This window comes from Bos indicus, chromosome 19 (assembly GCF_029378745.1).
Source record: "Bos indicus isolate NIAB-ARS_2022 breed Sahiwal x Tharparkar chromosome 19, NIAB-ARS_B.indTharparkar_mat_pri_1.0, whole genome shotgun sequence".
NCBI classification, from domain to species: Eukaryota; Metazoa; Chordata; class Mammalia; order Artiodactyla; family Bovidae; genus Bos; species Bos indicus.
The window spans coordinates 46,466,589-46,481,021 of record NC_091778.1 but is presented as its reverse complement, the minus strand read 5'-3'; the positions used below and the strand labels follow the sequence as shown (position 1 = coordinate 46,481,021).

The window sequence follows — 14,433 nt, the reverse complement described above, 5'->3', positions numbered from 1 at the left end:
GGCAACGGTACCTCTTTGTCCCACTGGAGGCCTTCTTGAGACAGAACATGATTTTATGAGAGAAAATGTTTGGCAATGGTTTTCAAGTAACAAAGCTGTAGAACCCTAAGTTATTCTACCTTCTTGGATAATCAACCTACTGAGTTTTGTGGTGACCTGTAGCTTCAGAGTGACCTGTCCTTGCAAGGAATTTACTCCAGAAACTTTGAAGAATTTAGCTTACACTGCACTAGTACCACAAAGAAGAATCCCAAGTCCAAAGTGGGACACATAATATGCCGGTTCTCTCGTTGCTGTTTCTTAACTCCATTTTTAACTTGTCACCCAACATTTCCCCTGAATCCGATTCAGCATGAAAGTGTGAAAGTGTTAGTCACTCAGTCGTGTCCGACTCTTTGTGACCACATGAACTGTAGCTCTCCAGGCGCCTCTGTCCATGGAATTCTTCAAGCAAGAATACTGGAGTGAGTAGCCATTTCCTTCTCCAGGGGAATCTTCCCCACCCAGGGACCAAACCCAGGTCTACTGCATTGCAGGCAAATTCTTTACCATCTGAGCCACCAGGGAACCCCTCATTAAATATATTATGCTTTTATTCTTATGCTTTGCTTCCTTCTGTTTTCCTTGGGAAAGTTTTTCTTCTAATTTTTCTAACTTCTTGAGTCAAACACTCAAATTTTTTTACTTGAATGAAAGCAGTTAAGACTATGAATTTACTTCTAAATAAATTTCAAACACGATATATTAATGTCATTTTCATTTTAGAAAGCTGTTACTCCAGATTTTACTAATAATTTGCCAGTGACCCAATAATTATTCAGGGGAGAAAAAGTGTATGTGTGTCTGTGTATGTTTTTCTTTTAAAGTTATAAGAAATTGAGGTTTTTAAATTGTAGCCAGAGTATGGAGCTGATATAATTCCTCCTTTTGGGACAATTTGAGGTAATAGTTTTAGCCTAGTTTATAATCAGTTTTGTAACTATTCCTGAAGTTATTTGAGAAGGTATACTTTCTTTGGGGTAAAGTGAAAGTGAAGTCGTGTCTGACTCTTTGTGACCCCACGGACTATAGCTTACCAGGCTCCTCCATCCTTGGGATTTTCCAGGCAAGAGTACTAGTGTGGGTTGCCATTGCCTTCTCCAGAGGATCTTCCCGACCCAGGGATGGAACCCAGGTCTCCTGCATTGTAGGCAGAGGCTTTACCATCTGAGCCACTAGGGAAGAAGTACAGCCTAAATATAGAATAAAAAACTCAGTCTTGGACTTCCCTGGTGGTCCAGTGGATAAGAATCCGTCTGCCAATGCAGGGTACACAGGTTTGATCCCTAGTCTGGGAAGATCCCACATGCCACAGAGCAACTGCTGAAGCCCGTGCATCTAAAGCCTGTGCTCCACAACAGGAGAAGCCGCCTCCATGAGAAACCCGCGCACTGCAACCAGAGAGTAGCCCCAACTCGCTGCGACTAGAGAAAGCCCACACACGCAGTGAAGACCTAGCGCAAAAATAAGTAAATAATTTTTAAAATTCAGTCTTATGAACATATGTTTGAATATGTCTCATTGTGACTGCCTTTTCACGTCAGATCTGCAAACTCACCTTTTTCAGCTCACTTACCTTTGTCCCAGGTTAAGTCTCTGATCTTTGTCATCCACATCATCCTTTTTGGTCTCATCGTTTTCCGCATGCCTTTCTGCTCAGGATTTGGAGGACTTCCAAGTGTGTGACAACAGCCTTTTTTTTTTTTTTTTTAAAGATATTTTTATATGGACCATTTTTAAAACGTTATTGAATGTTACAGTATAGCTCCTGTTTTATGTTTTGGTGAAAGCTTAATGGCTCTTGCTAGGCACTATTATGAACTTCAGAGAGGCTTTGAGCGGGAAAGTATTTAGGTAAGAGAAAAGACTAGTAAATTAACTCTTCAGAGCTTTCCTCTCAGGTAGCCTGAAGGCAATAGATTTGAACACAATGAGATATCATTTGCTAGTAGTGCTGAGTGTACAGTTTCTTATTCTTGTGTTCCTATTCTTGGTTCTGGAAGTATCCATGAATTAGTACAATATTTACCTCAGCTGTAAAAAGCTGAGGAAATGTTTGTAATATTGCAAAACTCACATTACACATTACTCTTACGTTTTCATATATGTCTAGACTTTAGACATAATATAATACTAATTCTTTACATTGGCAACAAGATGGACATTAAATGCCAGACTTATGAATTTTAACATTTTAATTTGAAAAGTTACTTTAAGTTTTAAATTACATTTATAATTTAAATAAAATTTAAATATTAAAATTCAAAGTTACTTAGTAAAGTGTAGTTAAACTTTGAAAGAGTAAAATAAAATGGATCTCTGTAATTTTGATATAAAAATTTAATATACATTCATTCTAATTTGCATTTTGACTTTTAAGAAAATACTTTTATTTATGTATTTATTTTTGGCTGTGCTGCGTCTTTGTTATTGCTCGGGCTTTTCTGTAGTCTCGGCAAGTGGGGGCTACTCTCACCACCCCCACCACAATGAGGATTCTGTGTTGCAATGCACAGAATCCTCATTGTGGTGGCTTCTCTTGTTGGGGACCACAGGCTCTAGGGTGTGGGGGTTCACTAGTTGTGGTGCACAGGCTCGTTAGTTGCAGCTCCCAGGCTGCAGAGCACAGGTCGGTAGTTGTGGTGCACAGGCTTAGTTGCTCCATAGCATGTGGGATCTTCCCGGACCAGGGATCGAACCCGTGTCTCCTGCATTGGCAGGTGGATTCTCTACCACAGAGCCACCAGGAAAACCCTTGACTTTCAAATTATTAGCTACTTTTTAATATTTTAAAGAAACTAACATTTTGGAAAACAGAAAAAATTAGTACATTTTTTACCTAAATTTATATTTTTGATGAAAATATATTTTAAATTATGTACTTTGAATATAATTATGTTTTTAATTCTTAAATATATTTAAAAGTTGATCATAGAAATATAACTAGTGTTTGTGCTGAAAGGAAGATAAGAAAATAAATTTCATGAAAGTTTTAATCCTTTATGAATTATGTATACACTTATTATTCATCCCAACATTATTAGTCCATTAACAGAGCTTCCAGACATGTGGAATAAAAGTTAAATTCATTGACCTTGGGCATTTTGCTAACTTCAGTCATATATTAATATAATGGGCTGTAGCTTCATATGGGCTTCCCAGGCAACATTAGCGGTAAAGAATTCACCTTCTAATGCATGAGATGCAAGAGACATGGTTCGAGCCCTGGGTCAGGAAGATCCTCTGGAGTAGGAAATAGCAATCCACTCCAGTATTCTTGCCTGGAAAATTCCATGGACAGAGGAGCCTGGCAGGCTACAGTCCCTGGATCCGCAGACTCAGACCCAACTGAGCACACACACACACATAGCTTTATACACATTTTAAAATTTTATTCTTTTAAAGGAATGTTTGTCAGAATATGAGGATAGAAAATATTTTACTTAACAGCTTGTTGCTGCTGCTACTGCTGCTAAGTCGCTTCAGTCATGTCCGACTCCGACTCTGTGCGACCCCATAGATGGCAGCCCACCAGGCTCCTCTGTCCCTGGGATTCTCCAGGCAAGAGCACTGGAGTGGGTTGCCATTTCCTCCTCCAATGCATAAAAGTGAAAAGTGAAACTGAAGTTGCTTGATTTATAACTTGAACATGTTTATTTAGACAAGTGATATGTGGAGACCGTGTCTTCTTACCCCAGGCTACAACTTCCAGACTTTATTCAAGGGTCCCAGGTTGGATGTGCCAGTTCCTTGAATGGGTAGGAATCCATCCAGGGCTCATGTGTACCACAGTTGGGAGTGAGTGGGGCTGGAGAGTCCCTATGGTCCCCTTCTGAGTGCTGCCATCATTTCCTCTAAGACTTCATGCTGCAAGGAGACCCTCGCCTGCAGGTCCAATTTCCAGCATGTGGTCCTGGACTATGGAAGCCTTTCCTGTCACCCAGGGCTCTAATTCTGCACAGGTGAGGTTACTTGGATCATCTGAAGTTATCTGGGTCATCCGTTTTGGCCACAAATGGTACTGCATAAAGTGATACCCAGAGAATGCCCTCCTCCCAGGGTTCAACCTCCACCAGAGCTTCAGAATTGATGCTTTCAAGATGTGGTGCTGGAGATGATTCCTGAGAGTCCCTTGGACTGAAGGAGATCAAACCAGTCAATCCTAAAGACAGTCAGTCCCGAATATGCATTGGAAGGACTGATGCTGAAGCTCCAATACTTTGGCCACCTGATGCAAAGAGCCAACTCATTAGAAAAGACCCTGATGCTGGGAAAGATTGAAGGCAGGAGGAGAAGGGGATGACAGAGGATGAGATGGTTGGATGGCATCACTGACTCAATGGACATGAGTTTGAGCAAGCTCCAGGAGATGGTGAAGGATGGGGAAGCCTGGCGTGCTGCAGTCCATGGGGTCGAAAAGAGTCAGACACAGCTGAGTGACTCAACAACAAGAGAGCTTCTGCTGTCTTTACATCCCAAGATGCAATGCGCTGCTGCCCCGGTAGGGAGACAAGTCCAGAGACAGAGGGTACAGGGCATCACTGCCCACTTAGAAAACTCCTCCTACTTCCTTTCTGGTAGACTCTATCACTCTGTCTCAAGGGTGAAGTGAGCATCAGTAACAAAACTTTCTCTTGCCTCCTTTTTGCTACGCTTCTGCTGCTAAGTTGCTTCAGTCATGCCTGACTTTTTGCAACCCCATGGACTGTAGCCTGCCAGGCTCCTCTGTCCATGGGATTATCCAGGCAAGAATACTGGAGTGGATTGCCACGCCCTCCTCTGGGGGATCTTCCCAACCCAAGATCTTTGTCTTTTATGTTTCCTGCATTAGCAGGCAAGTGTTTTTTGTGTTTTTTTTAAACCACTAGCTCCACCTGGGAAGCCCTTCCTTTTTGCTATAGTTGGTGGAAATGTCTCCCAGACTTCCTTGGTGACAAATGACACTCAGATGTGTGTCCTTCATGGGGAGGTGACAGGTTGTCAGGTCACCATTCCATGGATGGTTAACTCCATCCTACCTGTACTAAGCAGGTCTCTTTTGGTTGTATGGGTGACAGAAACTCAACTCAAATGTGTTTATACAAGAAAGGACATTTATTGAATCACAGGGTTGCAGTGAGGGCAAAAGTGAGTTTAGGCTGCAGAAGTGGTGGATGCTGGGACAAGAGTCCTGTCTGGACTCTGCTCCCTGTTCAAGGACGCTTATTCTCTCAGATGGGCTGTATCCATGAGATTCCAAGCAGTCTCAGGCCCCACACCTGAAGGCTTCCTGTGAGAAGCTGAGCCTCGCCACTTAGTTTCAGTTCAAGATACACGGTTTGGGGCGTGAACAAACCCTCTCACCTGGAGGGCAGGGCCCTGAGACCGGCAGACCGCCTAAAACCCATGGGGGAAGGAGTTCCCTCAAAGGTGTTACTGTGCCCAGAAGGGAAGGGGGGTGGTGCGCCCTCTCGCGCCCTCTCTACCCTGTCCCACCAGTGGTCCTCATCACAGTTGTCACCAATCCCTCCAGGCCCATCTGCCGCTTCTGCCTCAAGATTGGCCTCAAGACTGAGCCAGTTTGCAAGGTTAAGACCAGAGTATTTCCAGGAGAGTGATGACATCACAGAACTGGGGTTCCAGAAGGCAGGGGTGACTGAGGGCTCCCATCTTCTTTGGAACATGGAGAGCAGTAAGCTGGGCGGGGCTAAAGGATAGTCCATGAGGAAGAGGAGGCTCCCACTCAAAAGGCTTTGTTCTATAGATTCTCACGGAAAGCCCTGGGCAGGCTGGGACCTGGGGTCAGCGAGGGATAGGAGAGAGGTAAGCTTCGGGAGGGGGGGTTGGGGTGTACCTGCCCGAACCACTGTCTTCCCTGGAGAACCCCAAGAGGGGCTTTCAGGGGCAGAGATGGAGCTCCCTGCTTTCTAAAGCTCAGTGATATCTGTCTCTGAAGGATCCTACTGAGTCAGGGCCAAGTAAGGTTGTATGAGACACACTTATACCAAAAAAATAGCCATTGTTTGTTTGAAATTCTAACATAATGGGACATGCTGTGATTTTATTTACTAAATCTGGCAACTGTAGGGTGGGAGAGAGAAGCAAAAGAATGGTCCCAAGCTCAGGCTGCTAAGGAGTGAGTATCAGGAGACAGAATAAAACATTCGTGAGAAGACAGACTGTCAGGGTAGCCATCTTGTCCAAGAAACTGCCAGACTCATGAAGCCAGTGGATGGAGGAACTTTCAGGAACATACACCTAGTTAAGGAAACCCACACACATACACGAGGCTTCCTAGGTGGTGTAGTGGTCAAGAATCCGCCTGCCAATGCAGGAGACATGGGTTCTATTCCTGAGTCAGGAAGAGCCCCTGGAGGAGAAAAGGACAAGCCACTCCAGTATTCTTGCCTGGGAAACCCCATGGATGAAGGAGCCTGATGGGCTAAGTCCATGGGGTTGCAAAGAGTTGAACACGACTTAGGGTCTAAATAAGATAGCAGCAGTATGATCACAGGGCAAGATGTTTTCCCTTCCTCCTCTCCATTTCCAGCAAAGGGACATGTATCCATTCTCCCCCAGATTCCCCTCTTGTCCAGATTACATTGAGCAGAGTTCCCTGTGCTATACAGTAGGTCTTTGATGGTTATCCATTTTAAATATAGCAGTGTGTATGTATGTATATGTTCATCTCATCTTCCCTAATTATCCCTTTCTGCATCCCACCCCCATCCTTCCCCCCTGGTAACCATAAGTTCTTTCTTTAAGTCTGTCAATCTGTATCTGTTTTGTAAATAAGTTCATTTTTATCATTTCTTTTTAGATTCTGCATATAACGGGTATCATAAGATACTTCTCCTTCTCTGACTTACTTCACTCAATGTGACTGAAGTCAAAATGCTGTCTGGTTTCTCCACTGTTTTTCGACTGTTTTTCTCAGGCAACTAAGATGCAATCTGTGGGGAGACACGTTAGGACCATGAACATACTCAGTTCTTCACTAAGCTTCCCACTCCCTCTGATTTAGCACCCACTGTTGATTCTTTCTTGCTCAGATCAATCTATGATGGTTTCAGGATGGTGATTTTTCAACTTCATGCCTACCTCCGCATTTATCAGTCAGCATTTTCTTGTCAGAAAGAGCCCCCGCCCCTTGATTCCCATTATGAACCTATTTGTCTATCTATTACTGTTATGAACTCATGGATTCCTATCTCACTCAATGGGTTATCATCATTTGATAGAGTGAAAGTTATCACAGATAATAATTATCATTTATTTTGATGGCCAAATTGTTCTAGATTATCATGGAATCCGTTATTCATTGGTTTCACAGATATGATACCAAAGCACATGCAACAAAAGAAAAAAATATATAAATCAGTCTTCATCAAAATTTAAGACTTTTGTGTTTCCAAGAAACACTGTCAAGAGAGTGAAAAGTGACCCATAGAATGTGAGGAAATATTTGCAAATTACATATCTGATAAGGTTCAGAATATATAAAGAACACTTACCACTCAATAATGAAAAGACAAAAACCCAACTGAAAAAGTAGGCAAAGGATATGAAAAGACATTTTGCCAAAGTCATACAAATGGCCAATGAGCATGTGAAAAGACAATCAACATTATTAGCCATCAAGCAAATGCAAATCAAAACCACAATGTGATACCACTTCACACCCATTAGGATAGCTTTGCTCAAAAAGACAGTTAATAACTGTATTGGTGAGGATGTGGAGAAGCTGGAATCTTCATACATGGTTAATTGGAATGTAAATTGGTACAGCCACTTTGGAGGTTTAGCAATTCCTCAAAAGTTTACACTTTAAGTCACCATGTGACCCACTGTTTGGTATATATCCATAGGAATGTAGATATTTGTCCACAAAAACTTGTACATGAATGTTCACAGGAGCATTATTCCTAACAACTGAAAAATAGAAACAACTCAAATGTCCACAAACTGATGAATACATAAACAAATTGTGATATATCCATACAATGTAATATTATTCAGCCATGGTTTAGTCACTCAGTCATGCCCAACTCTTGTGACCCCATGGACTGACGGTAGCCCTGCCAGGCTCCTCCATCCACAGGATTCTCCAGGCAAGAATACTGGAGTGGGCCTCCATTTCCTTCTCCAGGGTATTCAGCCATGAAAAAGGAATAAATACTGGTACATGCTATGACATGGATGAACCTTGAAAACATTATGTTAAGTGAAAGATGTCAAATGCAAAAGACCAGATATCGTATGACTTCATATATATGAAATGCTCAGAACAGGCAAATCTATAGAAATAAAAAGATTGCATGCATGCATGCTAAGTCACTTCAGTTGTGTCCCACTCTTTGAGACCCTCTGGACTGTAGCCCATCAGGCTCCTCTGTCCATGGGATTCTCCAGGCAAAGAGTACTGGAGTGCGTTGCCATGCCCTCCTCCAGGGGATCTTCCCCACCCAGGGATCGAACTTGCATCTTTTATGTCTCCTGCATTGGCAGGCAGGTTCTTTACCACTAGCTCCACCTGGGAAGCCCAGAAAGTAGGTTAGTGGTTGCCAGAGTCTGGAGGGAAGTGGAACAGGGAGTCACAACTAATGGATATGAGGTTTCTTTTTGGGTCGATGAAAACAGTATAAAGTTGACTGTGGTGATGGTCACACAGAACTGCATTCTGAAAATGATTTTCTGCGATCTGAAAATGATTGAATTACACACTTTGACTGAATTAAGTGTATAGTGTATGAATTATATATTGTCAATTATATCTCAGTAAAGTTGTTACCTCAAAAATGTTATTCCAGATTTGGCTAGTGGGTACCCCTTTAGGCCAGCTCACATGTCTATTTGACATGCCCCAGCTCTGTTAATTTTAAATTGGGAATAAAAAACCAAACAGGAGACCAAAAAAAAAAAAAAGTGTTTATAGAATAATACATGAAAGGAAAGAGAAATAGCCAGGAGGGGAGCAGTGAGTGAGTGAGGACATTTGGCTGCCCTCTCCAGATTCCCCAGGAGAAGACCAGCAGGCAGTCTGGGAGACTCCAGGACCCACAGGCCCTCCACCTCTCACCCTCCACCGTGCCTCCTCCCCTCCAAGGATGACAAGCCCACTGCTCATCTCGTTGGCCAGCTGCCTCGTTGCTGTGAATCAAGCCAGCCTCATTGGCCGCTGTGACTTGGCCAAGGTGCTGCACCAGGAGGACTTGGATGGGTTTGAGGGCTACTCCCTGACTGACTGTGAGTGACATTTTCTCACTCCCTCCTCCTTCCTCCTCCCATGGTCGTGCCCTCAGTGGCCGTCTTTCTTTCTTCTCTTATTTGTTTTTTCAAAGTCAAGTGAACAAAGCAGCCCTTTTCAAGAAGTCTTTCCCAACATTCCATATTTGTTCAACCATTATTAACTGAGCACTTACTATGTCCCAGGAATGATTTTAGGTGCTGGGGGTGCAGACTTCAACATAGCTCCTTTTCTTACAGTATTCACATCCTAGGGGAAGAGGCAGCAAGAAACATACACACAGATACATGAAGTGCTTCCTGGTGGTGATAATGCTATGCAGAAGAATAAGTCAGGGGGGGTGATGGGTGACACTGTTGTAGAAGGGGAAGTCAAGGAAGGCCTCTCTGAGGAGGTGACTTTGAGAAGTGCTGAATAGAAAAAAGGATCCAGTCCCCCAAACATCTGGAGGAAGAGCATTCCAGGCAGAGCGAACAGCCTGTGCAAAGGCTCTATCCCGCTCCTCAATAGAGATAGCTCCTTTTGGCCCAGAATTTGTGTATATCTGCCTTACAACACTCTCTCCTTTTATTTTGCCTTGTGGGTTTTTTAGGTCCATAGTTTCATTCTTACTCTATAGGCTCCTTGAAGGCAGTATCTGCATTTGACCCAGCTAAATGTCCCTCTCTGAGCTTTGCACAGTTTCTGGCACACAGCAGGTGATCATTAAGTGCAGAAAGGATGGATGGACAGATGGATGCATGAGTGGTTGTACTGATGGGTGGCTGGCTGAACGGACTGAAAAATGAGAGGAGAAGCTGATGGATGTTTCTGGCCTGCCAGCCCCATCTAGCCTCTCAGTCCTTGCTCCTTTCTTCCGATTCCTCATCCCTTTCTCCTCCATCTTCCTTCTCCCTCAGCTTGGCCACCCCCTCTGAAAACCCTCTTCTCCCTGTTCTAAGGGCTGTGCCTGGCTTTCGTAGAGAGTGATTTCAACATAACAAAGGTAAATGAAAACACAGATGGCAGCTTTGACTATGGCATCTTCCAGATCAACAGCCACTACTGGTGCAACGATTACCAGAGTCACACGGAAAACAATTGCCAAGTGGACTGTCAAGGTCTGGCAAGGGCCCCAGGGTGGGAGAGGTGAGAGAGATGACCAGCCTCTACTCACGGGACTTCCCTTCCCATGCACAGCCTGGGAACGCCCCCAGAGGGATGGCTCAAGGAATCAGGGAATTCCTTACTGAGCAGGGGGTTAGACTGTGTTCCTGGATGCCCACAGGAGGTTCTGCAGGGTGCTTTCAGGATGCAGAAAGGCTCTGCACAGTCAGTAGAGCAGAGCAGTACAGCAGCCAACATTTATTGAGTGTATTACATACTCAGTACTTTGCACACATGGCTCATTTACCCAACTTGCTATATGATAGAGACTAATATGATCCCCACTTTACAGATGAGCAAACTGAGGCTCATAGAACCAGTGCCAGATGCCACACTAATGGCCCTGAAGGCTCAGCTCTTGCCAGCAAATAGTGCTGTCTTTGCCTAATGGTCTGACCGAAGGTCAAGTGCAAAGTCCCCACCTCAGGGCTAGTCCAGAAGATTCCACAGGTCCATGACTCTGTGATGAGGAGGAGACCTCATCTCCTCCTTTGAACTCTGATGAATGGCCCTCGGCTCTTCACCTGAAGAGCCGCGCTCCCTAGGCAGGAGTTCACTTTGGTCTCTGCAGCCTGTTTTGCCTTTTTCTTTCCCTAGAAACCTCCACACTTGGGGTGAACCACCATCCACTAGAGAGTATGGCAGTAACACTCAAATATCTGTCCTCCTGACCCTCCTGCCCCTACTCCCCCGCCACCCCCAACCTCCACCAGCCATTGTATGGATGTCCAGATGGGCCTCTGAGAGGGAGGCCATGCCTCGACTGGAAGTTCTCAGCCTCTGGGTGGGAGGTGCCTCGCAGGGAGAGCCAGTCTTTGGGACTGTCCCTGGCACTTTCATGGGTATTCTCTTTCTCCCTTTCTTTCAGAACTGCTGAGCCCCAATCTTCTCGCAATTATCAACTGTGCAAAAAAGATTGTGTCCGGAGCTGGGGGCATGAAGAACTGGTGAGGAGGTCACTTTGGGACGAAGTTAGTGGGCAGAGCCTTTAGAAAGATGTGGTGACAGAGAAAGGGACAGTAGGTCAGGACTTTCTCTACAGTCTAGAAAAATGGGGGCTGCGGCAGGAACTCTGTCTTAGTAGCAGCTGGGATCTATCTAGCTCTTTCTCTGATGCTATATTCAGCAAAACTCTTTTGGTTGCAGTAACAGAATGACTTTAGCTAGCCGGGAGTAGGGTGTGTGTGTGGGGAGGGGTGGATTTATGCTGAGAGGACAAGGTGTCTTGCTGGGCCCACACGAGGGGGGCAGTTAGGCCTCAGGAAAGGGATGGAAGCAGGGCAGGTTTCTGCTTTTCTTGGTGCCTTGGCCTCACTACTCCCTCTGCAGACCAGCTTTCTCTAATCCACAGTCCACCAGACAGACTATGTCTGCCCTGAATCTATGGGCTAATGTCCTAAATGACCATACAGACCCGTGAGGCTCAGTCCTAATCCAGACAGAGGGTCTGTTAGGTTCAACTTGGACCTGGTGACCCGCCTCCATTCAGCTGTCGGGATGGAAGCAATTAAGCAACATAAACATGGCTACCATGGGACCCTCTCTCCATAACTGGCAGCAACATTTCTATAAAAAAGAGAGTTGTTCATCAGCTGGATGAGTGTTGCAGATCCAGCTTAACTATGGTGGATGTTGAGTTGATTATTTAACATTTCTAAGCCTCAAACTGCATATATAAACAATGTAAATGGCTGCCTCTACCGGAAACTGAAAACAGGAGTTAAGTGCCTTGCATGCTCCAAGGTGAAGTGAAGTGTTAGTCATGTCCAAGTCTTTGCAACCCCACACACTGTAGCCCGCCAGGCTGCTCTGTCCATGGAATTCTCCAAGCAAGAATATTAGAGTGGTTTGCCATTCGATTCTCCAGGGGATCCTCCCTACCCAGGGATTGAACCTGGGTCTCCTGCATTGCAGGCGGATTCCTCATCATCTGAGCCACCAGGGAAGCCTGAATGCTCCAAAAACACCATGCAAAATAAGGGGCACTGGGGCTTCCCTCGTGGTCCAGTGGCTAAGACTCCACACTCCCAAAGCAGGGGGCCCAGGTTCAATCCCTTGTCAGGGAACTATATCCCACATGTCACAACTAAGACCCGGCAGAGCCAAATAAATATTTTTTTTTTAATGAATGCACATAGCAACTTTATCAAAAGAAGAGAGAGAGAGAGGAGGGGGCATTGATGACTGTTAGGGCTGACCCTTTCTGAAGGGAAAGTCAATAGTTACACCTGGGATTTTTTTTTTTTTTTTTAGTAACTCTCAGCCCTGCAAAAAAGTGCTCTCCCCCTTCAGAAGGAGGTGAGGATTTGAAAATGTGGAAGTATACTAAGTAGGGGGAAAGAGCAAACACTATGGATGACAGAAATTAAAGGAAGAATCAGAGGGGCCACAGGAGGACCCAGTAGAGAGCTGGGAATGAAGGGGTTTCTGGGCGTTGCTCTGTATGGAAAACTCACGTAACGCTGGGTCAGGTGTTAAGAAGCAGCTGCTAAGTAGAGAGCAAGAACCACTCTTCTTTCTCTTCATAGGGTAAAATGGAGGTTGCACTGTGCTGGCCGGCCCCTCTCCTACTGGATGACAGGCTGTCACCTGGCATGAGGCAGGGAGTAGGCCTGTGGTGGAGTCATTCCAGAACTCCTCTCCTCACTCGGGAATTCTTCAATTCTTCTTCCTCTTGCCTCCACTTCATGTTATTTTCTTCCCTTCCCATTTACAAATAAAACTGACCAGAGCCCCAGGAATAAATGGTTTTCTAGGGCTTCCTCCTTGTTCCCATCCAGGCCCAGGTCCCTGGTTCCTGACTGTCATTTGCAAACCAAGAAGACCACGATGAAAGAAGCTTCTCTATTTTTTTTTTTTTTTTTTTGGAATTATTAAACCATTCCTTGTGCAAAGAATGTGTTAATTTATTCATGATTAATTCCACCTATATTTGAGTACCTAATAGATTATGAGTGTGTGCTAGGTACAAGAAGAAGGATGATAAATGGTAACTGTTGTTCATGTGGTGTTCATAATCCAGCTGGAGAAGCAGAGACATCTGTGAACAATGGATACAATGAATAAATGGACACATACAATGAATGCAAGAATAATGAAATAGATAATAAAATCTGTAGTTGTTGGTTTGAAACAATATCAAGATGCAAGTTATTCCTCTAAGGTCAACTATTTTTGAAGTAAAAGAGCTCAGAAGTAGGTAATGAGTGAGGCTAAAGTTCTGATATATTGAAGTGGAGAAAGTTGTGGTAGGCTTACAGAAATATGGCAGGTGATTTGGGGGTACTTTAGGAAAACGGGCTAGAAACCAGCTTTTTAAGGATTTCAAACTAGACTGTTGATGGCTTTAGTAAGTTATACCTTGATTTGCATATTTTAAAACTCATGAAAACAAACAGTCTTAAGTCCAAGTGTTGCATCTTTGGTGGTCATTTCCCACAGAGTCGGGACATCTAAAATTTTAAAGTTCAGTGGGTATTTACTGCTGCTGCTGCTAAGTCGCTTCAGTCGTGTCCGACTCTGTGCGACCCCACAGACGGCAGCCCACCAGGCTCCCCAGTCCCTGGGATTCTCCAGGCAAGAACACTGGAGTGGGTTGCCATTTCCTTCTCCAATGTATGAAAGTGAAAAGTGAAAATGAAGCCGCTCACTCGTGTTCGACTCTTAGCGACCCCATGGACTGCAGCCCACCAGGCTCCTCCGTCCATGGGATTTTCCAGGCAAGAGTACTGGAGTGGGGTGCCATTGCTACTCTGGGCTTCCCTGGTGGCTCAGACGGTAAAGCGTCTGTCTGCAATGCAGGAGACCCCGGTTCGATCTCTGGGTTGGGAAGATCCCCTGGAGAAGGAAATGGCAGCCCACTCCAGTATTCTTGCCTGGAAAATCCCATGGACGGCGGAGCCTCGTAGGCTACTGTCCATGGGGTCGCAAAGAGTCGGATACGACTGAGCGACTTCACTTTCACTTAGTACTCTAGTCTTCCCTGGGAGTCTGAAGATGAAGCCAGCTGCTATAAAGTCCGC

The 14,433-nt window shown here is 44.7% G+C and overlaps 1 protein-coding gene across 6 annotated transcripts in view; it reads left to right on the top strand.

Annotated features, from left to right (window-relative positions):
- The window catches only part of LYZL6 (lysozyme like 6), a 30,266-nt gene extending 16,956 nt beyond the window's left edge, over positions 1-13,310 (top strand). For 5 of the 6 annotated variants that reach the window (XM_070773669.1, XM_070773668.1, XM_070773667.1 and 2 more), the window contains 4 exons: positions 9,031-9,264; positions 10,207-10,365; positions 11,280-11,358; positions 12,940-13,310. In XM_070773669.1, the coding sequence (XP_070629770.1) occupies positions 9,126-9,264; positions 10,207-10,365; positions 11,280-11,358; positions 12,940-13,009 (447 nt within the window). In that variant the 5' untranslated portion in view covers positions 9,031-9,125 and the 3' untranslated portion in view covers positions 13,010-13,310. Of the gene's footprint in view, positions 1-2,952; positions 5,842-9,030; positions 9,265-10,206; positions 10,366-11,279; positions 11,359-12,939 lie in introns of those variants that run through there. The other variant, XM_019980733.2, reaches the window with a different exon arrangement.
- Positions 13,311-14,433: the final 1,123 nt, after the last annotated feature.